This window comes from Rissa tridactyla, chromosome 16 (assembly GCF_028500815.1).
Source record: "Rissa tridactyla isolate bRisTri1 chromosome 16, bRisTri1.patW.cur.20221130, whole genome shotgun sequence".
In the NCBI taxonomy this organism is placed as follows: Eukaryota; Metazoa; Chordata; class Aves; order Charadriiformes; family Laridae; genus Rissa; species Rissa tridactyla.
In genome coordinates this window covers 9115572-9142561 of record NC_071481.1, presented here as the reverse complement: position 1 = coordinate 9142561, position 26990 = coordinate 9115572, and the positions used below count along the sequence as shown (strand labels likewise).

At 55.1% G+C, this 26990-nt stretch overlaps 1 protein-coding gene across 4 annotated transcripts in view; it reads right to left on the bottom strand.

Annotated features, from left to right (window-relative positions):
• Positions 1 to 26990, bottom strand: part of EPHB2 (EPH receptor B2) — a 139555-nt gene that overhangs the window by 96525 nt on the left and 16040 nt on the right. For all 4 annotated transcript variants that reach the window (XM_054222536.1, XM_054222538.1, XM_054222537.1 and 1 more), the window contains exon 2: positions 2875 to 2939. In XM_054222536.1, coding sequence (XP_054078511.1) covers positions 2875 to 2939 — 65 coding nt within the window. The remainder of the gene's footprint in view (positions 1 to 2874; positions 2940 to 26990) is intronic.

The following is a 26990-nucleotide window of genomic DNA, read 5'->3' as shown; positions in this document are numbered from 1 at the left end:
CAGGTCATGAGAGCATCTCCCCCAGCCCAGACCTTTCTGGAGGGCAGAGCATCTCCCTGTGCTGCCCCCTCCCCACCCGCAGCACCCTCGTGATGCTGGCAGCAGGGACCAGGGTCCAGCCAGCGTGTGACACAGTCCCAGCCAGCTGGAACGGCTTCTCATGAACTTGTTCAGAAACCTGCTCAAGTGGAAGCTGAGCCGTTTCCCACAGACATGAAACCCTGAGCACAACCCTGCCCTGGGTGAGGGATCGCAACACCCGGGGCAAGGCGGCAGCACAGTCCGGATCCAGCACCAGCGCCCGGACCGAGCTCCACAGGGAAAACCCTGAAGGAGCAGAGCATCCCCAGCCCCTCGGCCTGCAAACAGCCTCCACGAGGGCATCTAGGACTGCGGAGGGAGGCTCGCAAGAGGGAAGACAGATTGCTCCTCGCACATCAAGGCTAACAGCCCAACAGAAGGCTGTCAGGGAAAATCCCCAAACAGCTCCAACCACTTCTGATTGGCAGCGGCTGCAAACCTGCTGCCATCGCTGGGGGAGGCGGAGAGCATCCTTGCAAAATGCAGGGGGAGCATTTGCCTTATTTTCCAGAAATAAATTCAGTCTGGTAGTGGAAAATTGCAGGATCTCCCCCTTTTTTAGGGCACCACTTGGGGGGTGGTGGTTAAAGAATCAAGGACAAAGGCACAGGGAAGCAATTCCTTCCCCTGCCCTGCCTCTGCAGCGGCTGTCCCTGGCCTGGAGCCCCCCTGACGCCCACTCCACAATAGCGTGTCGGACACGGAGACCCAGGGGTGCCGGGTACTGCCCCAACCCATCCACACCTGCACGGCCCCCAGGGCGGGCTCGGGACACGAGCCTGAAGAACTCGGCTCGGCCTGGCAGGAGCGGCACATGGTGGAAGGAGAGTGCCTCCAGCCTGTGGATGAACAGCAGGTGGTGGAGGCAGGACATGGGGACACCTACGAGCAGCATGGGTGCTCCACAGCAAGAAAAAAGCAATTGTTTGGGCTAACGGCTCACCAAAGAGACGATAAACAGGAGAAGCATCCAGCAGCTTTTGTCTTCCTGGTGAGGCTGGCTGCACCCAACTTTGCCTGTCACCCACGGGCAGGATGCCCTGCCTCGTCCTGCCAGTGGGCATGAGGCCGCATGGGGAGAAGCTGTGAAGGTGCCGCAGCACCAGCACCCGCCGCGTGCACGGTGCAGGGCACGACATGCGCCATGGTGCCCCCCAGGGACCTGCGTGGAAGTGGGGATGGGAGGCGATCCAACCAGCAACGCTGGGACTGCACTGGACTTTCCAGACGGGCATCTCCACCCCTCCGGGGACGGGGGACCTGGGAGCACCCCGGCGGCCAGCTCAGGACCCCCAGCATCCTCCCATATCCCCGCAGCAGCGAACGGGGGGCTCCCGAGCTCCCTTTTCTTAGCTGAGAGAGAAAGTCACCCCCATGCACCAGCCCCTGAGCTTCCTCGACGCTTAATTAGAAGCCTCTCCCTTTCTCCTCGCTCTCTAATTAACATGCCGGGAGCTCAAAAGAAGAAGGCAGCACAATAATACGGGGAGACGGCTTCCAGCAGGCCCAGGCCTCATTACCGCCGGGCTGGGGAGCCAGGAGCAAGGCGTGCTTTACATATGGAAACACCGCAAACAAGAAAGGCTGGGCGAGGAGAGAAAAAGACTTGACCTCTGCTCCCGCCTATTGTGCACCCGTCATCCCCCTTCGGCGGCCGGGCCAGCGCTGGTGGGGCGGCCGGGCTCGCGGGCGGGCGCGGGGCTTTATCATGGTGATGGGGGACCGGTGGCGGCAGCGCCCACGCCCCAGCACGGCAGGGCAGCCCGGCTGCTTGGGAGCTGTGTTTAATCTCCCCAGTGGAGGCTTTTCTTGGCTGTTTCTTTTCTTCTGCCAAGTCGTCTCCGGGGAGAGGGCTTGCTGTCAGACCCAGGGTGAGGTCCACAGAAACGTCTTCATCCAGCCCCCGCGGAGGGTGGATGGAGGGCAGGATGGAGCCTGAGCTAGCACCTCTGCACATGGGGATGGGAAGCATCTCCAGGCTTTGGCTGGGCTGGATTGGGCCACCCGAGCAAGAGGGACCAGGTCAGGGGTGTTGGGCACTGGGGCTCCACGCCGGCCACCGCAGCCAGAGCAGGGTGGGATGCTGCGAAGCACCTCAATGTGCCACGCAAAGCCCGTGGGACACGGAGGTGGCTGGGGCTGCTCTGGTTTTGTGTCGTGAGTGGAAGAGTGCAGAGATGCACTGCCTTGTCCAGGCTCTTCTTCAAAGCAGCTTGTTCTGGGTGGTCTTGGGCTGTGGCTCAGGGGACGCTTGGCACCAGCAAAGCAGAGAGACAGCCGCTGCTGAGCCAGCAAATGTCCCTCCATGAGATGCCAGGGATGCTAGACAGTCATTTCAGGACTTGATCAAATGGCTGCTGCGGGTGCAACCTCGCAGGCCAATGCCCTCATCCTTTTCTGCTACAAGTGCCAGGCCACGGGGTGACAAGTGAGCTACCGGGGAAAAACGATGGTGGCCTCGGCATTTCATTTCTCCCACTCTGCGATTTTTAACTGGCTGCAGGCCAGCTTTACGGAGAGCATGATTCCTCCAACATCACGTTGGCCTGATGCTGTAGGGTAAGAATTACACTCCTCCAGCACTGGGGTAGTTTTTCAAAGCGTCACCTCCTAGAAAACTACTGGACACCTCAATTGCCATCCTCTTTTGTGCTCTTCCCACTAGACCTTTTCACATTGCCAAGGCACTTTGCTTCAGTGGGTGACTTTTATTGAGCCATCCCACCCATGTTCACACGCAGCAGGAGACTCCAGACTGGGCTCCAGGCCTCCATAACATGCAGGATAACTTACCCCCGAAGGAGGATGCACCGTCCAGCCCAGCTCTGCCGTTGCTGTTGTGGAGTCCATCAGCGTCTCTGCAGGAAGAAGGTGAAACAAGGAGTCAGTGGCCGTACGGTGAAGGGGCTAAGGCTGGCAAAGGGCAAAGAGGTGGAGAGGAGCCAGCCCAGGATTGCAGCCATCGAGCCGAGCCTGCGCCAAGCCCTCTGGCCAGCTCTCAGCCAGGGAGGAGCCCAGCATCGGTCCCTCCACCCATTTGCTTCCCCATCCATGACCCATTGCTCCCTGGCCCCCTTCTCTCCTGCAATGCATGGGGGGACGTGCTCTTCCACCCACCAGCCCAGCTGGACTTTACTCCTCAAAACCCAGGATGAGGGTGCTGCTGCAGACAAGGAGCCCAGCCTGGGCGAGTTTCCTCCATCACCTTCCAGTTTCTTTTGCAAAAGCGGGATATTTTTTTCTCAGCGTTTTCCACGGTAGGCAGAATCCTTGGTGATGCAGGAGCACATGGGAAGGAACAGCACTTTTACGACTTAAAAGCACTAAAAAATTAAACCAACGTTAAAGCTGGTTTTCCAGATGATTTGGGTTGAAATAGGTCAGGCGATGCTACCGTCAACCAGCACAGAGAAGTCTCCCTAAGCCACACAGGCAGCAAAGCTACTGGCATGAGAAGGGATGCTCAGGTTATGGTCCCCCAATACTTGGGCTAATGTGCGTAGGTGTTCCCCATCCAGCATGGGAACGGGCCGGACGGCCCCATCGGAAATACACTGGACACACGTTTCCATGAGTGGTTTCCACAAGCTGGGTAACTGTCCTTCCTCCAGGTCTGCTCTCACACGCGCATTGCAATATGGGGTTTTTTTTTGCACAACGCTGATGTTTTGAGAAAACTGAACACCACGCAAGTGTTTAGGAAATGGGGTTTAGAAATTGCCCCCAAAGGTTTCTGCACAATGAGGCTGGGCATGGGCAAAGCATGATGCTTGGTGGGACAGACTGTATGGGCCAGTGTACGGCCAGTAATTCTGTGGCTAAGGCCAAGGTGATGCCCATGTAAGAGATTACACCCCTCTGCTCTTTAGGGAGAATGCGACTCTGCACCAGATCTCAGCGCATGCACTCAGGATGCCAACTGCTCAACCAGCAGAACCCCAACACAGTCAAGATCTCCAGCCACCACCCCATGACACAAAAAATAGTGCCAGTTCCCATGCCCACCGCAGGGATGGAGAGTCACTGGCTGTAACCGTGTCCTGTTGTTCCTCCTCACTACCAAAAAACCAAGCCTCCTGCCACGAATCCCCAAAAATCATCTCCACCTTCTCCACTTTCACTGCGTTGAACAAAAACGAAGGAAGAAAAGCTCAGCCTTGAGCAGAACCATCATTTAAGAGACAAGCCTGCCTGCAGAAACGGCTGTTGTTCAGCCTGGCCAGCACTGCATGTGAACTCCCCTTTTCCCATCGGCAAGCCAAAAAAGCACCTCGGCACAGATATGCTCCTTGCACCTACTTCTGGCAGTAAATCATTTTCAGACTGTGGGTTGTTCGTTACTCCTGGTTAGAGCCAGCGGTTTCCAGTTCACAGGAAACCAGGATTTCAAAATTTGGTTTTATTCCAAGAGTAAAAAGCAAAAATAGTTCTTTTCAATTTTTCCCACTAGGAAGAGTTCTGGAAAACAGCTAGTCCAGAAATGTTGTCATTCAGATTTATGAAATTTCTTTTTAAACTGAAAATTTGTTTACATAGTTCAATAATAGTGTTTATTTTATCGAAGTATCTGGCTTTTTCATTAAAACACCAATGGCACTTTGATCTAAAAGGAAAACAACATTTTTCACCCAGTGCGAGCTAGAAACTGCATTACTTTAAAAAAACCTTAAATGTTACTTTATCTTAACTATCAATGACAGCACATAGTCAGTATATTAATAGCAGTGACTATAATGGAAAAGAAGATATACTCTAAACCAATATAAACAATTCCCCAAATAAAAATAACATTTTGAAGCATTTTGCACTTTAATAAGCCTTTTACTTAATGAAAACTCAGCACAATGGAAATGTGCCCGGTGCGTCGCTGTAGAGCACGCTGCCCGCAGCCCCCGTGGCTGCCCCTTGCCCTCAGCTGAAGCATTGCACTTCTCCTTGGAGCAAGGCATCTACCCCAGCTGGCCCAAGGACATCTTGCAGGGAGTAGAAATTTGCAGGTTTTAAGCAGGTTTCTCCAAATGTCAATTACCTTCTCATAAAAAAAGACCTTCCGTTAATTTTAGTCTGAATTTACACCGTTCAGCTGCCAGCTATTAGATTTCCTTTTACTTGTACAAAGACTCTGCCATCGAAAACCTCTTTTCCCTCTCACGGTGCTCAAGGGTGGCAAATGAATCATCTCCAAGATAACTAAATTAGCTGAGCTTCCTTATTCTTCCACCCTGAAAGAGGTTCCTTTCTTTGAGGCTCCTGTTTATCAACCTTCTTTATGTAGGGTGAGCCTTGGGGCCACTGTGGTGCCTTTTTGCACACCTTTTCTACCAAATTGCTGCCCTGCCTGCAGTCCGTCTGGAGATGGGCTGGCCTGTTAGCACTTAGCAGTAGTTACAGGAAATTGTGAATAACTGGTCCTCATGAATCAGAGTGAACCTGGCTGGCCTCACTGACTGCAAAGATGGATGTGAGCCAGGATGGGTTTCAATGGCGGTGGTGGGTTTGCTCCATCATCCGTTGATGGATGACTTCAAAACAACTTATTGCCCAAATAACAGCCTGACACTGAGTTATCTTGCCCATATACCTGGTCAGGAGCACCCCTCACCCTCCACCTGAGGTGAAGAAGGCCATGTGGTCCTCCAGGGAAGATCACCGTCCCATCCCTGAGAAGTTTCTTACTTATAAAGGAAGCACATCAATCCATTTCTCCAGCAAACAAAATCAGGAGCGATGTCCAATGAATCAACGTATCCCTCATCTGAAAGGGCTTCTCTCTGCCTCTTTCCCAGGCTCAGACCTGCTCAGATCTCCACAGGAAGAGGCGGTAGTGGGCAGACTGTGGTGGGAGGAAGGCCCCATGAAGACGCACCCAAGCCCTGCTGTGACATTCCATCCTGAAGGTGCTGGCACGGAGTCCAAACTAGCAACCAATAAACCAGGAAGGTTTAAGAAAGCAAGACAAGGCCTTACCATCCACCTCCGCTGTGCAAGAGAAAGGCTGAAATTCACCCAGGGTCTACTCCTCCTTCAGCTGGATGGGTTTTTATTGCTGCAGGGGGACTGTGGAAGCTCATGAAAGAGTTTGCAAGATGATTGACTGTGGTCTGCAAGGATCCAAACCTCAAGAAAGTAGCAGCAAACAGAGCTCCTTAGCCTGTGAGGGAATCTGCAGCTACAGCTTTGCCTGGGAGCTGACCCCAGTAAGACACATGGAGAACAAGATTCTATTTTACCGGGGAAGGTAATTGCCCCTGAAGAGTAATTGCCAAGAGATGCAGATCTTGCCCTGTTTGCATCCTTCCCCACCCTGGGTGAGCCAGGAGCTGCGGAAGTATGTGGCAGGAGGTCGCCTTGGTTCCTTCTGGCCATCAAGGTATGATAACCAAGGAGATACTCATGGACATCTCTGAATGGATGGGCGACTCCAGGTACCAAGGTATAGAATCATAGAATGGTTTGGGTTGGAAGGGACCTTAAAGATCATCTAGTTCCAACCCCCCTGCCCTGGGCAGGGACACCTCCCACCAGACCAGGCTGCTCAAAGACCCGTCCAGCCTGGCCTTGAACACCTCCAGGGATGGGGCATCCCCAACTTGTCTAGGCAACCTGTTCCAGTGCCTCACCACCCTCCCAGTAAAGAATTTCTTCCTAATATCTCATCTAAATCTCCCCTCTTTCGGTTTAAAATGGTTACCCCTTGTCCTATCACTACACTCCCTGATCAAGAGTCTCTCCCCAGCTTTCTTGTAGGCCCCCTTTAGGTACTGGAAGGCCACTATAAGGTCCCCCAGGAGCCTTCTCTTCTCCAGGCTGAACACCCCCAACTCTCTCAGCCTGTCCTCACAGCAGAGGGGCTCCAGCCCTCCCAGCATCTTCATGGTCTCCTCTGGCCTCGCTCCAACTGCTCCATGTCCTTGTGCTGAGGGCTCCACAGCTGCACGCAGTACTGCAGGTGGGGTCTCACCAGAGCAGAGTAGAGGGGGAGAATCCCCTCCTTCACCCTGCTGGCCATGCTTCTTTTAATGCAGCCCAGGATGTGGTTGGCTTTCTGGGCTGCCAGCGTACATTGATGGCTCATGTTGAGCTTGTCGTCCACCAGCACCCCCAAGTCCTTCTCCTCAGGGCTGCTCCCAAGCCATTCTCCACCCAACCTGTATTTGTGCCTGGGATTGCCTTGACCCAGGTGCAGGACCTTGCACTTGGCCTGGTTGAACTTCATGAGGTTCACACAGGTCCACCTCTCCAGCCTGTCCAGGTCCCTCTGGATGGCATCCCTTCCCTCCAGCATGTCGACCACACCACACAGCTTGGTGTCGTCGGCAAACTTGCTGAGGGTGCACTCAATCCTGCCCACGTCACCAACAAAGGTGTTAAACAGCACTGGTCCCAGTGGTGACCCAGTACTGACGTCAGTCATACAGAGTTCTGCTAAAGGTCAAGCCCCATATGAGGCGTGATATGTCCCCAGGAATGGGAACCCACCATCATCCAGAGGCAGCTGCTCCACCCATAGCAGTCCCAGCAGGGCTGCCCTTCTGTGCCCACGGTGCCCCATGGTGGGCTGCCATGGCCACATGTCACTCAGCGGGTCCCCTGACCAGGTCCACAGGTAAGAACCTGTGGGCTGCCCCATGCTCAAACCCTACTCCAGGCACCCAAAAGGACCCCTAGGCTGTGGACAAAAAAGGCAGACCAATTTCTGGATGGGCAACCCCAAGCCCAACTGTTAACGCCCTGCCAACCATGGAGAGGAGAAGGCGCCTGCTTTCAACCAGCAAACTCGGCAGCTTTGCTCGCTGTCACAGCCAATGTTTTCACGGCGCCATCCTGCCAGTTTGGCAGTGCCAAATAACAGGGTGAGGGGCTCGTGCCTTGGCAGCCCCATAAAGACCCCCCTGGCATCCAGGACAGAGCAACCCCCCAGCAATGACGGCGACAACAGGGAGCAAAGCTGTGTGGGAGCGGCAGGGCTGGGTGTCTGGCCGCTGGCCCATCTCTGGTGGCTGGCGATAGCTGCAGCTCAGTGAAATGCTCTCTCTGGAGCAGCATTTTCTCAATATTGTTGTTTGTGTTCTTCCCTCCCGCGTGTTTATCTGCAGATTCACATGCTACCCACGGCATTATAAATAAATCTGCAGCTGCTCAAAACCAGCAGACGCAACTCTGGCCCACTTCCCACCAGAAACCGCGCTGCTCCCCATGGGACAGTTAGGAGATAAGTGCCTGTCCTTTTCACTTTGAAGATGCTTTCAATAGGCAACTTTCTGCCAGCGCTGGGGCCCGTCGCTGGCGCTGCTGCTTGCTATGAGGGCATGCCAGGGCTCCAGCTCCAGCGCTCTGCATCTAAAGATGTGTCATCACCACCATACCACCACCTCCAGATGCTCAACAGCTATGCTAAGATGCCGTCAAGCTGATGATCTGCTATGCCAGTGACCTGGGTGGGAGGCTCCTCCGCTCCTGCGTGGTCTTCTTGCTGCTCAGCCACAAGCGAGAAGGGTGTGGAGATCCCAACTGCACTAGCTTCTCCCATCTGACCAGGTCAGGACTGAGAGGGGAAGGCAGGACTGGGATCACGCTGGGTGCCGGTGGTGACTGGCGACACCAGCACGGGATGGCCGGGCCAGGACGTGGGATGGAGAGTGACAGGAGCAAGGGACAGTGGCAGAGAGGCTGGAGGGGCAAGGGATTAACCGAGGAGCTGTGCACATTGCAGACACACTTCTCTGTGTCCGGAAAAATAACTTCCATGGAGTTTTGCCAATTTAGACCTATTTAGAGCATCTGGCCCTGAGTTTCTCAGAAGTCCTGGCAAATCCCTCACATTCACAGGCTCCAAACTCATCCAGATAAAGAAACAGCTGGACAAATAAATAGCCCCACAGATAGCTGGAGCCTCCACCCTCATTTTTACACCCACAACTTTTTCCCTTCCCCTTTCACTTCTCACGCCAGCTCCTCCCTCAGGGTAGGAAACTTGCCAGCATTTTAATCCTGGTACAATATTATTCACGCAGGAAGCAAGCTTCTAGATTGACCCAGGATCGCATGAGCTGTGGACAGTGATGGACGTGCAAAGAAGGCAAGAAGTTGCCCAGCCCTCTCCGACGGGCTGGGAGCAAAGTCATCCCAATGCAGACACGGGAGAGGAGACCGTGCCTCATCACCATCTCCCAGACGTGACCTGGAAGCCCACCTAACGCACCTCAATCACATCAGTCCAGGCCGGAGCGATGCTGCAGAGCGGGCTCTGTGCTGGAGCCCGGCTGGGTGGAGCAAGACCTGGATCCGTACCGGAGACGCCGCAGCCTGGGACAAACTCCTCCACGCAGACACATGTGCTCCTGAAACCGCGTTTCCAGCCCGGCCTCAGACACAGCCACCGCATCCCCACGCCTGGGGGGGCGGCTAATGAGAAACCCGTCTGTCCCCCACCCCAAGGAGCCCTTGCCGCAGATCCATTTACCCTTCCAGAAGTTGAAAGGCCCCTCTCTGCCTCCTGTGCTTTACTGGAACCTTATTATAATATTTTTGCCAGCGAGAGCCGAGAGGGGCTGAGCAAACCCAGTGGCCCTTCCCTGCAGCCCCGAGCTTTGCTTTGCCTGGCTGATGGCCAGCGGAACAAACTGAAACCCAATCCCCCCCCGGCCGACCCGCTGGCGCAGGAACAGCACGCTGCATTGTGAGCCGGCGGCTACAGGATATTTTGGATACTTCACTCAGGGATCCACTTAAACTCCAAGAGGGAGAGTGATTGATAGGGAGCAAGAAGAAGCAGTTGACTGAGCTGGAATGGGGACCGCAGGCATCCCGCCCCATGCCCAGAGCCCCAGAGGCCACCCCAAGGGCAGCCCTGTCGGGTCGCACCAGCAGTGCTGGTGCTGCAAGAAACCCAGCAGACAGATACTTGGTTCTTCAACCCCTTTTCCCGGAAAATTAGGTCCAGCCAGACTCCAGAGACCTAAGAATAAAGGTGATGTCCAGCATCTCAATCATCCCGAGTGCCTCTGACCTGGCAGCCAGCCCCCCAGGCTGACAGTCCTGAGTCAGGGAGGCCTGACCCCAGAGATACCGCACAGCGCTGACAAGGGAAAGATGTCACCAGTTCCAGGGAGCCATGGAGCCTTTCTGGCCCCCCAATTCACCAGGGCGTCACCCAAGCCTGCCTGCAAGCCTTGTGAAACAGCAGCCAGCCCCGGAGCAGGCAGAGGAGCAGGGGATGGTGCTGGGATGCAGCGGATGGTCATCTACTGGGTGACGTTCAGCTGCTTGTGACACTCGGAAACAGGACCGTCGTCAGACGAGATGTCCCCAAGACACCCTGCCCTTCGCACAGTGGTTCAGCAGCCCCACTGGAACCTCCCCCTGTGCTTTTCTGCACCTTGCCAGGGGGGCTGCCATGAGCTGGGCTACGCTTTCCCCATCCCCACCTAGATCCCTCCCTTCGTCTCATCCCCCCCAGCCCTGTCTGACTGTGTGCAGCGCTGGACCCATCCCCAGGGGACCAAACCCAGGGCTGATGCTGCTGTGCAGAAAGAAGGGTGGCACTGAGACCCTTGGCTCCTTTATTGACTGGGAAAGAAGGAAAGTAGGGCTTGGAGCAGAGCTGCATCTGGCCATTGGGTGTACAGCACGCCATGGGGTGAGGCAGGAGCCAGGACCAAGCATGGCTGTGACCAAAACCTGCACACTGGGAGAAGCCGCTTCACAGCTCCTCTTCCCAGCCCCTCTTCTCCCTCCTCCGAAGCCGTCGGCCGTCGCAGGCGTTGCCCAGCACGGCGCTGTCTGCTGGAAAGCTCAAAACCAAGGGGAAAGCCCAGCTCAACAGCCCCAGGGGTCCTGCAAGCCATCCAAGCACGTGTCCTGCTTTTTAAGCACCCAGCTGACCATCGTCCTGTCCAGACACCGTCACTGCCAGACAGACAAACGCTAAGGATTTCCCCTCTCATCTGCCCGGCCGTGAGGGGTACGGCACAGCTCTGCCTCTCAGCTGAGAGGGGCCAGGGCTGGGAATTCAGATTTTGTCATCTTTCAGCCTGGGGCCTCTGCCAAAGGAGCTGATTAGGCTGGATGCGAGGGAGGACCACGCTCCGTCCGGCTGCCACACTGCCCCCCGTCATCGCTGCAGACGCATCCTCTCTGGCCCCAGTTTCCCGACACTGTCTGCCCCGGAGGTCAGCAGAAACCTGATAGATCCACCAGAGACCCCAGAAAGCTGCTCCAGCAGCACCAGGCACCCGTGGTCCTTGCTGGCAGCATCTGTCCCAAAAGGAGCCGGGACTTGTAGGTGGTCCGAGTTCAGACGAGGGCAGGCTGCTGGGAAGAGACAATGCAGATGCTAAATGCCAGCGAGCAGGGGCTCTCCTGCTGCGGCCAGGAATGCGGTAGCCACAGAGAGCAGACACAGACGCAGACGTTTAACAGCCATTGCTACTGTCAGCGCTAATGACTCGGTCCCTGCAGTGGCACCGAACCCATCATCTGCAAGACACCTTACGGGACGGAATCCCAGGGTTAAGCAAGTGTTGTCCTCACCCGCATCCCGCCTCACCCACCCCATCAGGACAGCCCAGCAAAGACTAAATTGCCCACCGAGCCATCTCCCAGGAGGATGGAGTGGGGCCACGTCCCTCCCGACAGCCTCCAGGTCCCCCTTCCTCCCCAGGGGCCACAGGAACACTCCAGAAGGTTGGAGACCCCCATGACCATGAGCTCCTTCTGCAGATGCTCCAGCCCCAAAGGAGCCAGCAGCCTCCACCACACACTGCCCCAGTCCAGCTGTTAGCATGGCACAGCCACCGTACAGGGCTGACCCTGTGGCACTGATGGACACACAGCTGTCACTGTGAAGCCCAAACATGGAGCCACTACCATTGGTGTGCCCCATACGGCTCCTGGTTGCAGCATCCAGGGGAAAGAGTTGCTTCATAACATAATAAAACGGCTCCCAGCACTGTGCCCCAGGGCCAAGTGGCACAAGGTGTAATGCCGGTGGTGCAGGGCCACACTGCCTAGTCCCCTTCAATACCCCAGACGAACCCTCCCGCATACCAGATACAGCATCTTGTGTCCCCAGACCCACTCTCCTGGATCCCTGGGCACAGCGGCCAGGCGAGCTCAGGAGATTTGGGATGCAGCAGGAAGCCCGGAGGCTGCAGATCATCACCAGGAAAGGAGCACATGCTCGGCTCGGGACATCCATCCCTTTTCCCCACTAACCCACGCCCGTCATACGACGTGACGAGCACTGAGGGGACCAGGAGGAGCACCATGAGCCCAGGGCGCGGGGTTTTGGCCAGCTCTGTCTCCCCTTGTCCCCAGGGCCAGTGCCACTGGCCACCCCCACCCAGAGCGGGGACAGTGTGTGCAGCGAGCCCCCATCCCACCTCCCTGCACTGCTGGCACTAAATGAGGTTTTGTCACCCTGCATGGTGGCGCGGGCTGCAAGCAACTTGTTCCCAGCAGGCTCCGGAGCCCTGCGCAGCATCCCAATTGAGCTATCCTTAATGGGCTTCAATTTTAATTTGCTTTTATTGGAAAACACAGATGGTGACCCCTCCCCTCCCCCCCGCCCCAGCCCGAACATATACAGGGTAATAACATTTATGGGGGAAAGATATTATCTCCAAACACAGCCAAAGCTCCAGCAAATGCCCCACCGCCACGCAGCGACGCGCAGCTGCGCCGCACAGCCCTGTGCCTGGCTCGTAAAGGCAGGGCCACACAGAGCCACCAGCACAGTGGGGACAAGGGGAAGCAGGACCAGGGTCCAGCAAAGGAGAATTAAAGAACAGGACTAGCCAAGCATTCCAGATTAACCCAGTTAACTTCTTCCATGACCGGGTCTTTGCAAAGCAACACAGGGAGCAGCCCGGAGCAGAGGGATGCTCAAAGCTACTGCCCAGGGCTGGGGGGCTGCACTGGTGGACTCCCCCCTGATCAGAGCCAGCCGCTGTTGGCAGCCTGGATGGCTTCTCCGAGCATCCCTGGCTCCAGCCAGTCCCCTGCAACAAGGTCACGTCAGAGATCAGGGTGGCTTCCGGGAGGTGACGGCAGTGCAGCGACAGGCGGGGACAGGGACGGGCAGCCAGGCTGCGCCAGCCCTAGCGAGCCCGGCCAGGGAGTCCCCAGCAACCAGCGAGCATCAAGCAGCCCTTGACTTGCGCCGCATGCACCCGGGCACCCAAAAACTGGTGCCTGCGGGTGCTCCCGCTCCTCCAGCACTGCCGGGGCTGCCACACAGAGCCTCCGACCCCCTCTCACACCCCACTGCTGCTGCGCAGGCAGGGGATGCCCTCCGCCGCACACGCCTGGCTCCGAGCATCTACCTGACAGCCAAGTATTCCTGCTTTTCACTGTTTTTACTGACAGGCTGTAAATTTCCTTCTGGTTGGCAGCTCCAAGTGGGAACGGCTTGGGAGGAACCGCAGGGCCAGCTGCAGGCGTGTTTTTGCCAAGCTGCGGAGGGATGCCCCATGCCCTGGACTGGCCGTGGCCACGGGGGGCTCCGAATCAGGCTCCTGGCCACGGGAAGCCTCTCCCCAGGACAGACGCAGGAAATCCCAAAACCCCTGCAAGGAGTTTACCTTCCTTCTAGCAGCTCCCGAGGCCAGAGCATCTCTCTGACACCATGCTTTCGGTATCTCCAGGGCTTCGCTTGCACGCCAGGAATGCAAACCCTGCATCCCCTCCGCCCTCCCCCACCCGGCTGCAGATAAAGCCACCGCGGAGCCGGCAGCTGTGGGCAGCGGGTATTTTTAGTGAGCTGCAAACGTTTCCTTCCTTGGGAAAACCCCATCTTCAATACCTCACCATGGAGAGGGCTTCCTCTTTCGCTCCCAGGTAATTCATTACGCACTAATAGAACCTCCCCGGGCAGCAGGCTGAACCAAGGGGATGCTCCACCAGTGGATGCTGCGAGGCTCCCGCTTGCTGGCGGCCCTGCCCGGGAGAGGGATGTGCTCCATCCATCCATCCATCACAGCACTGCCCATCAAGCAGGAGCCGGCCAGCTGCCCTCCATCGGGAAAGAGCATCCCCCAAGCAGGCAGGAGATGGGCCGTGGGACCGCAAGGAGAGAGAAGCCCCTCCACGGCTTAAATCTCAGGGATGACTCGCATCTGCGCTGCGGCAGAGCTGCCACCACCTGCAAGGGCTGCAGCGAGGAGCTGGGGGAGCGCGGACAGGCACGGGAGTGGGGAACGTCCATGCCGGGATGTATCTGCAGGTCTGCAGACCAGCCTGGAGAAGGTGGTAGCAGCTTATGAACCATCTCTGCTGCTGACGGGGCTGGAGGAGAGCACACGCTGGCTGCCATGGGATGAGGTCCCGGTGACCTAAACGCTTGTGGAGGCTCATTTACATCACAAAACTAATACGATCAATGTGGGTAATCGCCGAGCAAACCTCATTTTGTCATCTGAAGACGAGGGCATCAACGAACCGAGCAGTTGCACGGGTACAGGCAACCATAATCTGGTTACGGGTATGTGGGAAAAGATTTCTGCACCCACCAAAAAGAAACGCACCTGGATGTGGAAAAGGGGCAATTTCCAAAAGTTGAAAGGGATTATTAGCAAAAAATTGATTAGGGGGGAAATGTAAACAAAACCAATGAAGAGTAATTACACCTAGCTTAAGAAGGTTTTGCCAAAATCTCATAAATCTGTGATCATAAAGAAAGGCGTCTTTAGCTAAAAATTATCTTGGCTTCGAATAAAAGAAAAAAATTGCAGTAAAAATAAACATATTGTATAAATTAAAACTGGGGGAAGTTGGCAGCAGTAAATTAGCAGTTATAAGATGCAGACAGTTGTGAAAGGATGTATCAATGAAAAAATCGACTGCCAGCAAACATAAAGGAGAGAAAAACAGGAATTTTTAAAGACACCAAAAACAAACACAACCAGAGCTGTGGAAAGGCGAGTCCATGGGGACGCTCAAGTGTGAAGTCAGGCAGCAAAGGCAGACGCCCCAATGCACCGGGCAAAAACAAGGGCAAAACCAGGAGTGACAAGCAGACGTGGCAGCTCCAGGCTGGGGACCAGCAGTGACCAGGGGATGTGAGAGCCATGGACACACCTGAGACCCCTCGCTGGCAGCATCCCACCACCCCCGGCGGCTGCTCACCCATCCAGGAGCGAGGGATGCACGGTGTTAGCAACTTTAGAGTTGTTCCCTGATCGCAGCATCATCCCCAAGACAACTATTTGCCCTCAAGCAGCTCCTTCACGTGGTCAGCAAAGCCCCTGCAGACCTGCAGGGCGAGGACAGCCCCAGGACCAACAGCTCTCCTCTCCCCTTCCAACACTTTTTGCCATGCACCAAGCAGGGACGGTGCAGTCTGAGGATGGTGAATATTTTGTAGCATCCCACAGGGCTGGTGGAAAGGAGCTTGGGGATCTTCACAGAATCACAGAACGGAGGGGTTGGAAGGGACCTCTGGAGATCACCCTGTCCCACCCCCTGCCAGAGCAAGGTCACCCAGAGCAGGCGGCACAGGAACGCGTCCAGGCAGGGTTGGAATGTCTCCAGAGACGGAAGATCTTGGTCCAGATCTTGGTCCAACCCCATCCCCACCACAAGACCGGGGCAGCCGGGGCTTTCCCTAGCTGGGCCCACGAGAGCTCTGCGGATGGAGATGCCCCAGCACCCTTGGGACCCACTGCAAAGTGATGCAGAGATTCCCAGCTGCTCCGCAAACCCTTCCCGGACCAGCAGGATGCCTGAAGTACATGGTCCAGGTGCGGAGAGGCTGTGGTGGCTCTACAAGTACCACTGCAGGATCTGTCCCGGCCCCCCAGACACAACCACCAAACCCCGGGAACAGAAACAACCCCTCGGCTGTGTAAAAGCCGCAGCAGTCACCCAGACAACTCAGCCAACGCTTTGGCAGAAGTCAAACCAGAGGGATGCCCGGGGCATTAGCTGAGCAGCCAGGGTGTAGGACAACACTACGAGCACCGGGGAGGGTGGATCCATCGCCAAGAGCTCTCCAGGCCAAAAAACAGGCGGTTCAGCCCCACGCTGCGCTGTTACGTCCTTGCTCTGCACCTCAGATGCTTTGTCAAGGAGGTGCAGCAACGGGGACACCCCCGAGCAAGCTTTGAGGAGAAAAGCAGCGTGGACGTTGGCTAGACTTGGCCATGAACTTGTGGCTCCTCTGCATCCCTCTGCACAGCCGGTGCCAGCCCCAGCCGGCACAGACGCTGACAGCTCCTGTGCACTGTGGGACGGCAAACACGAGCCATCAGGAGTGTCCTACAGGCAGCAGTTGAGGTGGGGAAGGACAGACCACTGCCACCGTGCTGCTGCAGTGCGGAGGTAATGCTCCTCTCCAGTGGCTGGTAGGGAAACTGAGGCAGGGAGCCCTCCCCACCACCTGCCCCAGGAGAGGCTGGGGAAATCAGTGAGGCTGGAGCACCCTGTCCCCTTCCAACACATGGATTTGGCTTCTTGGCACTGATAAGCACCCCGGGACCCCTCCAGCACACGACACTGAAGTGACACCGTGACGGCTGGCACTGCCCGTGCAAAGCCAGAGACACGCACCCGGCAGCAAACTCACCCACAGGCACCTGCGGGGAAGACGTGCCCTCGGGACCCGCTGTGTCTGCACCCTCTCCCTGCTGCCCCAGACCTCCGGTGCTCTTCGTGTGGGTGCATGTTGGGGAAGGACCCACCGGCTGCACCCCGACTCCCTCCCTGCGTGCAAACCCACCCTGCCAAGAAGAGTGCAGCCCTGCATCCTCCGAGCACCAAAGAAAACACAGCCAAATCCCTACAGCTTTGCAGGGTTTAGGGCTTGCTGCCTGAGCCTCATAAACTACCACACTTCCAAAATTTAGTATACAGGGTGACCGAGGCGATACCTGACACCCTCCTCAGCCTTGATATGGGAAATCAGGTGAAAAGTCTTGTGCAGGGAATGCACCATCCCCCAAATTCCCTACTCAGCATGAAGCAGCCTTTATAAATCAATGTCTGCAAGAGGAATACATGTGAGGAAGCAGCAAGTTCATCCTCCCCTTGCTGCTGCACTCCTGATCATCCTTCAATCCCACAAGTGTGATCCAAAGGGATCTCTGGAGGGCTCAAGTCCCATGTCCTGCCCAGGGAGGGAGTCTGACCTATGGGACGTGCTTGAGAACCCAGGGACACACCCAGGAGCACGAAAAGAAGAGGGCTCTGCTCTTCTCCCACTTCCCAACGCTGTGCCCAGCCCTCTGTCATCACAGCACCCCTCTCCTCACCCACCCGCAAAGCTCTTCCAGGAGACGCAGGCCCCCGAGGGAGCATCCCGGCAGGTCTTGCTGCCACCATACAAGAGGCTGGGCTAGCCAGCGGCCACCATGGCTGAGCCATGGGAAACCACCATTGGTGACCTGTAGCAGAGAGGCTGCTGGCCCTGTCAAGCACAGGGTGTCCATGGTGAGCAGCACACCTTGGCGGGCACGCGTGTAGCCTGGGGCTGAGGGTGGCCACACACTTGTCCTCGGGACCAGACCTGGCTGCCAGGCGCAGCGCGAGCTTGCGCACACAGCTTTGTGCGTGGCTGGTGTGTCTCCTCTAGAGCACCCGGGACCGTGGCATGCCCCAGCAAGCTTGGCGAGCTACCAGTGCCACAGAGAGAGCCCAGAGGCTGCGATGCCACCAGAGCCCAGACGTGACCCTCTGGCTGCCTCTCCCCAGGGTGGGTGGCTTTCAAACAGAGGGTGAGCGCAGCCCCGCGCTCGGCAGCAGCGCCGCTCCTCCGAACCGGGAAACCGCAGCAAATCCAGCTGATTTCATCACATCGGATGCAGAGCCTGCCTGTGGGAGAGGTGTCCGATGCCTCTCACCATCCACGGGGCAGCGTGGCTGATGCAGCAAGAGAAACAGTCCCATGGGAGACGGACTGCCACCGTGGGCAGCCTCGCAGGGCACCAGGGCTCTTCCCGTCCCGCTGGAAACCCTCCCCTGCGAACGCCGCCAGGCTCTGCTGGCTTCAGTAAGTCCCTCTTGCCGTAACACATACCTGTCTGCTCACCGACAACACCCGGAGCACGAACGCTGCCCTCCGAGCTGCTCCTCCCAAATGCACAAGGCAAGTCTCCCCAAAACCCACATTCCGGTGGGCAGCGAAGGGGAGGACTGGTCGCACTGCACCCCAGCAGTGGAAAACAGGCAGCGGAAAACATCTCCTTGGAGTGAAAAATACCTCCTTGATTTACAGGAGGTACCTTTCCCGCCCGCGGAGGATGCAGCACTCCTCCGTGTCTCCTGATTTATCCCACCCGGAGCAGAGGCGCCGGGGCCGGCTGCCTCAGCACAGACGCCCACGGCTGAGACGCCGGCGGGATGCACAGGGCTGCCGGCCCCCTCTATCCACTCACGCTGCTGGGGGTTTATAGATGCATAAAAACCCGTCGGCTGAGCCTTTGTTTACTCCATCTCGGAGAAAATAATTAACTCTTGACGCAGCTCTGACTCACGGGACGTGGATTTAAAAAACTTGGTGAAAACATCCTAAAAGCTGCCCGGCTCCAAGAAGGGGCAAAAGTAAATTATAACATTTCCTGTATCACGCCAGGGCAGTGCCAAGCCCGGCCTCATCGGCTTCGCACACCCACTTGTCCCCGTGCCATGATGTCTCCAGGCTGGGACTGATCCCCAGGGAAAGTCTGCAAGGAGCAACGGGAGCACCAGGGGGGGCCTGGGAAAGAAGCCAGGGAGGGATGGGGGAGGCTGGGGACAGCCGTGCCAGCCGGGGAGGTGACAGCTGCCCATACCCATACCACAGAGGAGCTGGGCAAGTGTGAAAGAAGACAACCGGACCTTCAGGGCCTTTTATCTCTGATGACTTTTTTTTCCTTCAGGTACCACGCATTTGTCGACAGGGTCACTCCAGTAAAAAAAGCTCCCAAAAGTGAAATATTGTATGGCAGAGGTGACAGGTGACAGGAGGCAGCACACAGACGGATCAACCAAATACATGGGTCCTCTAAGGTGGCACCTGGACAGGGCAGAGCATGCGGTGACATGCCCGGGAGCAGAGCCCTGATGGTACTCACTACAGGGATGGCGCAAGGCTTGCCAGCGCTCATTCAGCGCTTGGGGGGTGCGCCTGCCTTGGCTGCCCCCCTAAAAAAAAAAAAAAAAAGAGGTTTTTCTGCTCCCCACAGAAAAACATCAGACCCTGGAAAACACAACACTGAGCACCCACAAACCAAATCCATGAAGAAAACGGCTTCCACCCCTTTTTGCTGCAGGGGAGGGGGCAGCAAAGCACCCGGGGTGCTGACACCCCCACCAGCCTGGGGGCAGCGGGGACCCCCACCCGAGCCCGGCGGCCAGTGGCTGTCTGCAGCCGGGCCCGTTGTCGAGGACATGGCAGCGGGCATCCAACCACAGGGACAGGCGAACAAAGGGTAGTTCACGGCTCCATCGATCCGGAGGTCAGACGGGTGAAGCGCGAACATCTGGTCTGACACTGCCCAGTGCCGGCCGAAGGACGTCCCCGGGTTTATTTAGATAAGGGCATTTCTTTCAGAAGGAAGCATCCAATATTAAATTTCACACAATTAAAAGCCCTCCCCAGCCCCAGTTTGTGCCCGTGGGAAGGGACCTTGAGCGGCACAGGTTAAGTGCCAGCTGATGCCACAGTGGCCATGATGTCTGCAGCTGGGAGATGCCCACGTGCAGCAGGGTACCCCTGACAAGCACCTTGTGTCCAGGCACCTTTGCAGTTATTAGTGTATCCCTTGAAACTGAAGCTTCTGCAAGATGTATATCACCAGGGAGATGTACCCACGGAGGATGGGGTGAGCAGAGCCAGCCCTGCACTGGGCAGCGGGAGCAGGGCTTTAGCACGACGCCAAGTGCAAGGTCCTACACTTGGGTCGGGACAACCCTCGTTATCAATACAGGCTGGGGGATGAGGTGATAGAGAGCAGCCCTGCGGAAAAGGACTTGGGGGTACTCATGGATGAAAAGCTTTACATGAGCCAACAATGTGCACTTGCAGCCCAGAAGGTCAATCGCATCCTGGGCTGCATCAAAAGAAGCGTGGCCAGCAGATCCAGAGAGGGGATTCTGCCCCTCTGCTCTGCTCTGGTGAGACCCCACCTGGGGTCCAGCTGTGTCCAGCTCTGGAGCCCTCAGCACAAGAAGGACATGGACCTGTTGGAGTGGGGCCAGAGGAGGCCACGGAGATGATCGAAGGGCTGGAGCCCCTCTGCTGTGAGGACAGGCTGAGGGAGTTGGGGGTGTTCAGCCTGGAGAAGAGAAGGCTCCGGGGAGAACTTAGAGCCCCTTCCAGTCCCTGAAGGGGCTCCAGGAAAGCTGGGGAGGGGCTGTTTGCAAGGGCATGGAGCCATAGGATGAGGGGCAATGGTTTAAACTAGAGCAGGGCAGGTTTAGATGAGACATTAGGAAGACGTTCTTTCCACTGAGGGTGGTGAGACACTGGCCCAGGTTGCCCAGAGAGGTGGGGGAGGCCCCATCCCTGGAGACACTCAAGGCCAGGCGGGATGAGGCTCTGAGCAAGCTGATCTAGTTGAAGATGTCCCTGCTCACTGCAGGGGGTTGGACTAGACGGCCTTTAGAGGTCCCTTCCAACCCAACACATTGATTCTATGATTCTATGACCAGCAACCACTGCAGCCGAACGCAAGTTCACACATTTCTAAGCCAGCAAACAGCCCGGCCAGGCTGGCTGTCCATCCCTCCTGCCCAGCACGTGCCCGAGGATGGCTGGAGACAGAGGGGTATTATCTGGAAGGAAGAGCCCCGGGGGTCAAAACGGGTTTATGAGAAATCAGTCACCTTTGATCTACAGATTATGAGCAATAGCGAATCGACTACATCCCTAGGTGAGCTGCTGCACAGTTAATTAGACACGTTATTAAAAACATGCTCCTCCACCAGTCTGAATTAGTCTAGCTTCCAAGCCACAGAGTCCTGCCCTGCTAAATTAAACAGACCTTCACGATTAACGAGCCTTCCTCCAGGCCGGTACCAGCAGACGAGGCAGAAGACACTCCAGATTAATGCTGGATAAAGCAAACAACAGCCAGGTTTTCCACACCTTGAGTCCTGACTGTAGCTGGTTTATTTTTATTTTGATTCTCCTTGGGCTGCGGACACCAAAAACGGACCCGGCATCCAGGACCCATCCTCACAAGGAAAGGATAAACTGGTGTGTCCTGGCTCACCAGGCGAGGATCTGATTAGCTCTTTCACCCCAGGGAGATGCATTTCCAAGGCGTTTCCAGGACCAGAGTTTTCCCGGTGAGCATCTCCTCTCCCATAGCCATGGACCACGCTTTCTCCTCCCGGATACAGCGGGGCCATACTCGGACCCACCTTCGTTCTCGTGCTGCACCAAATTGTCTCGGGCACAACCAACCCACCCTCTCCAGTCTTTGTTCCTCTCCCAGCACCGGTACGTGCTGCAGCTGTGGATCTCATTAGCAATGTTGCCCCAAAAGTGGTGATCACCCATTTAGAGTATTTTCCTGTGACCAGACAATTTTAAGCCCCTTCAGTATATACCTGTAAATCCATTTCTCGCTGTAGCACCACGGGAACCCCCCCATACTCCTAATGTTGCTGAATTGCACAGAAATGGCTTGAAACCCCTGGTTCCCTCTGCAACAACTCTTAGGGTGACTCATCCATTCCCCAGTTCGAAAGCACCAAGCGCTGCCCACGTGCTTTTCTCCATGCTGAAGCACTGTGTGGCACAGATCCCCACGATCTGCCCATCGTTACAGCCAGCCTCAGCAAGAGGGTATGTCCTCGGGGGTAGCTTCTTGTCCCACGATAATGCAAAGCAAGTCCTGCTGCTGCCCTGCTCCCCCAAACCCCACACCGTCACCCCACATCTGCACCGACGGAGCAGAAAACAGACAATCCCCCCCTTGAGGAGCGCCGCCGTGAGCTCATTTTTTTTTCCTCGCTCCACATTCTCCGTGGGGTTTCGTAGCTGGCTGTTTCATCTTACAAGAGCCATCCCAGCTGCCCATGAGCCCCACGGGGACCACGCACGCCGGCTGCAGGGCCCAGCCCTCCCCAGCATCCTGACCCCCCGCCAGCCGGCAAGCCTTCGCCTCGCTCCCGGAGGCTTTTATTAGAAACACACAGTCACGAAACGTTGCAAGTGGAATCCATTACACAGCATTTAGTACATATCATTTGTATTTCACAGCCGGCAATCTTTCTGATTTCACAGGGAAACGGCTGTTAAAAACCCCGCTGTGGCCGATGGGAAGGGACCGGCGTGCCAGGTGGGAGTGGGGACGGAGGGAACATTTCCAGGTCCGGGATGAGCCCGCTCCCACATCTGGACGTCTTTCACAGCCGCGGCCTCTCCTGCCGCACCCTCCACTTGTGAGATGCTGTTGGCGTGCAGGGGAAGGCAGCTCCGTTGTCCGCAAATAATTCACCCCCACCCGACCCAGGTCCTCTGTGAAGCTGGGATGATTGCAAATTATTGCAATCATTATAAGGAAAGAGAAACTCTGAAGCACTCCAGTGTTTCGTTTAGCGTCGCTCCTGCAAGGTATGCTGGGCGTCTGCAGACATTTCTAGTTTGTGCACAGCAGAAACGTAATGAGCCATGCCTTAGAGATAAATCAGCTCATGGATTAGCTCCTCGCCCACCTTCTCCCAGGTGCTTCGTTCCCCAGACCTCCAGAATAGGATCTCTGGGGCAGCGGGGATCCACAGCCAAACGGGATCGTCACCAGCGGGGAAATGATACTCGTGCAGCACCAATTTTTGGGGCAGAGTAAGAAGAGAACACAAAACCAAAGGCATAGTTTAAACCCTGAACCTGGCCATTCCCAGAAAGGTCAATTTCCTTAAGAAAAGGCTGAAAGGAAAGAAGGGAAAACACAGCCCATGGTCAGGTAAGCAAAAGGTATCTCATCTCATAAAACACGAGCAGGGACTCAACTCATCCCAGAAAACGAGAAAAGCGAGTGACTTCAGGATGGGCAGCCTGACCCAGGAGAGACCTTTTCAAAATAACAATCGTGACGTGGGAGGTTCAACTCGGATATTAAAATATTATTTAGGATATTGCTTCCTCGGGAGGGCCGTACAGCCCTGAAGCAGGCCACCAGAAGTGAGGGGTCTCCAGCACTGGGGGTTTCCAGGACTTGACTGGGCAAATCCACAGCCACCCTGATCACTGCTGCGACTGGGGCAAGGGGACCTTAGGCACAGGGACACCAGAGCTGGGCATCTACTCTGACCCAAGATGGAGATGTCTTGTTTTACTGAAGGAGTTGAAAAATCTTGTTCTCCTAGTACCTGGCAGGACGCTAATTCACTTTCCCAGTATAACTTCTCCCATACAATGATGCAAGCCACTATCTCATCCAGACCTCTGTTTGCCACCCCAATGCTCCCTTCTTCTGGCAAGCAGAGCTACAACACGCAGCTCTGAATTATGCCCACAGGAAGACTGGCTGGAAATACAGGCTGGGAAACACTCATCCAGACCCACCTCCACCTTAACCTTCCAAGGAAGTAGGAGCCACCCCATCCCACTGACAACCCAACCCACTCTAGGATGCCCATCTGTTTAGTATTATAACTTATTTGGTGAGGGAAAAAAATAGCATTGCTTTCTCTTTATTGTGTTTTCAAGCAAAAATCCAGCAGAGGCACAAAGACAGCAAGGCACGACTAAGGCAGGGTCTCCTTGGTCTAACACCAGGCTCATCTGTATGAGTGAGTCTCTGCGCCTTGGCATCCACCCTGCAAATCCAGAGGCTCGCCCACCCTTCAGTGGATGCCAAAAGGCCTCTTCTTCCTTAACCAGCAGCAATGCATCAAGTCAGCTGAAGTGGCACAGCGCAAAACCAACAGATACCAGCAATTGTCTAGCAGGAGCCACCTTCTCAGGTGAAAGCTGGTTTTGGCAGGGCAGCAGGTCTTTCTGCATCAGCAAAGCAGGGCGCGTCATCTGCTCACAAAGGTCATTGTCATCGCACATCCTCTCAAATCCAGCTGTCTTTCTTCAGTCTTAAAACATCCCATTCAACTCACCTGACACTGTGCCTAACCCAGGGCTGAGGGAGTCTTGGAATCCCCTCTCTCTCCTTTTCAGTAGGAAACCTGCCCAGGGCTCCTGAGGAGGAAGATGGTGAGGGCCACGGAGAGGTGAGTGCAAAGTGACAAGCATGCCCAAACTGAGCTGCCACAGCAAACTCCACTGTCATCTCCCCAGAACATGTCTCCTCCAGCTCTGGGCTGTCTACAAAAGAGGTGGTGCAACCGGGCCATCACTGGTGTGTCAATCCCCCAGAGCTGGGACTGGGACTAGTCTACACTGGAAACTCATTACAGGGCAGTTAAACTGAAGAGGATGCTGGATAAGACACCGCACTTTCCACCAGTTCAGCTGAGCCACAATTGCACCAATATAAATCAGAAACGTGCTCGAGATAAGAAACGGTGCAGCAACACGCGTTATGAAAAGCCAACATGCGATGGACACAGAGCCAACGACCCAGCTCTCACCACCAGATCTCTGCTTCTCGCACTGCCTGGAAACACTGGTGCCTTGTACCTGTCAATATCTGTCATCATTACGCTATATCATCCCCTGCGATCGGTGAGGACAGGCTCGTTACATAATTTTAATGCACAATGTGCATTAAAGACCCCCAGGTCTACAATTTTCAACCTCATAATGACACAGAAAGAGGGCTGAATCACTGGGCTGGAAGCCCGTAATTGCCCCAGCACTGATGATCACAGCCTGTGTTGGCCAAAGAGAGGACAGGCCAAACCTGAAATGGCTTTGACCATTGCTCCAAATGCATTAATTTCCCAAATCTCAGAAAATTCACAAGCAGAGTCAACCAGGAAACAGAAGTGAAAAGTACAAATGAAAACCAGCGCGGTTTTGGACTAGATGATGGACCCTTGGAAGGCTGGTCCCTTCCAACCCAAACCATTCTATGACTCAAAGAAAAGTTCAAACAATGTGTTTGGTTTGTGTTTTTTTTTTAAGGCCACAATTTGACAATCTAGGAAGGCAACAACTTCAACCAAAACCAACCTCGGAGTAAGAAAGTCCTTGTGACAACCACACATACAAAGGCAACACATGAGAAATGGAAGGAGAGTAAGCAGGCAACTCATATTTTATTGTGACTGGTGTGAAGTGAAGCAAATTATTGAGGGAAACTTATGGAAAAGCCATCTCTGGCATGGCTGAAGACATGACAAAGTTATGGCGGTGGTGTTCTTTTAAGCACATAGACAAAAGGCTAAGGAAAATGTTAAAATTCATAGAAACATAGAAAAAAGCACTGACAATGCCCAGGAATGGAGATATGGAGATCCCCTCGCCTTTTTGGGTCCCGCTTCATCGCTGCACCACTTTCAGGGCAATTTTTATTTAACTTCTTTTTTTATTTTTTTTTGCCCTGCGTGCAATCAGAGCTTCCCTTGCTGTGGTTCTTTGTAACCGCTTGTGAAGGATGGCCATGGTCAGCCAGTCTGTGTCTTTGTTAGGAAAGTAGGATGTTATTTCCATAGGCCTCAGGAGGACAGGGCTGTTTCCTCCCGTTAGTAACGCAGGATTCCTTACCTCATACATAACTAACGACCCAGGGACCGTCTGGCTGTAATTCTCTTAAAAATCACACATGCCGTCTGCAAGCGTCTAGCAAATAACTAAGACTTTGGCCACAGCTGAAATGGATGCATCAAGAGCACGCGACGACCAAACAACTCAGCTCTTTTCTACGTGGATAATGGCCTTGTGGAGGTGGGAGAAGCCACAGCCACCGTTTATCTTCATTTCTGGGCTTTTCAGTTATGACAGTTTCATAAACAAGCCCAAGGAACCACGGCCACATGAAATTCCTGTACGACACCTCCACAATAGGTTGAAAAATCAAATCCTGGGACCAGCCATTAAAATCGGATTGGAGGAAAACCACAAGAAAGTTCCACAGCCTGGGGCCAGTACCGGTCTATGTTCGTACGAATAAATGGGCAGTGGGGCAAACCCATGTAGCTCTTTGCAGCACTGTGTTTCCAGACAGCATCCCCATCCCCCTTGCCCAGGTCAGGGAGAGATGAGACCAGAAGCACTTTGGAAGGCAAGAAGAGACTTCAAAAAGATCTTTATTGCTTGCAACAGCATCCTGAGGAAAAGCCGGTGGAGGTCTATGAGCCCCACCAGCCAGCGGAGACCACGAGGCAGGGGACAACTTCTGACTGAGAAGTATCAGAGCGTATAATACTTGAGGGACTGGGATGGAGAGAAGGAGGACTAAGAAAATCAAACACATTTCACAGCGACCGACTCAACAGACTTCAAGAATTAGCAAGCAAGGGCCCATGAGGGGACGCCTGGGAGAAGAAGAAAGCTGGTAAGTCCTTGAAGACACTAAAGCAGAAACATCTCAGTGCAGAAGGATCAAGTTTAGTGGATGCGCTAGGATTATAACGCGGTGAAATGGTAGGCATTCAAGGTCTTGCTCAGCCTGAAATCACTTCTGGGAACATAATGAAAATGATGATGTAACTCAAATCATAAAGAATTAAAGAACAGGAGTATAATTAGCACCAGTCAACATACTTCGACAGGAAACAGGTCTTGTCAAACAAATCTGATTTCATTCTTCACTGAGATTACAAGTTTGATTGGTGAGAGTAACCGTGTACAAGGCAGGAGGCTTCTGACTACCGAAACCAGGAGGCGTGACGGCAGCACGGGGAGCAGAGCCAGCCGCGCCAGCGACAGCACAGCCGTTGCCTGGGTGTACAGCTCCGTATCGCCAAAAACATGCTAAAGGGATTAAGGGCTGATTAGCTGGCAGGTTCCAAGGAATAGTTCCCAGCACCGGACCTCAGCGGGCTCCGCAGGAACCAGCCCCACGTTCATTTTTGTCTTAGGGCCA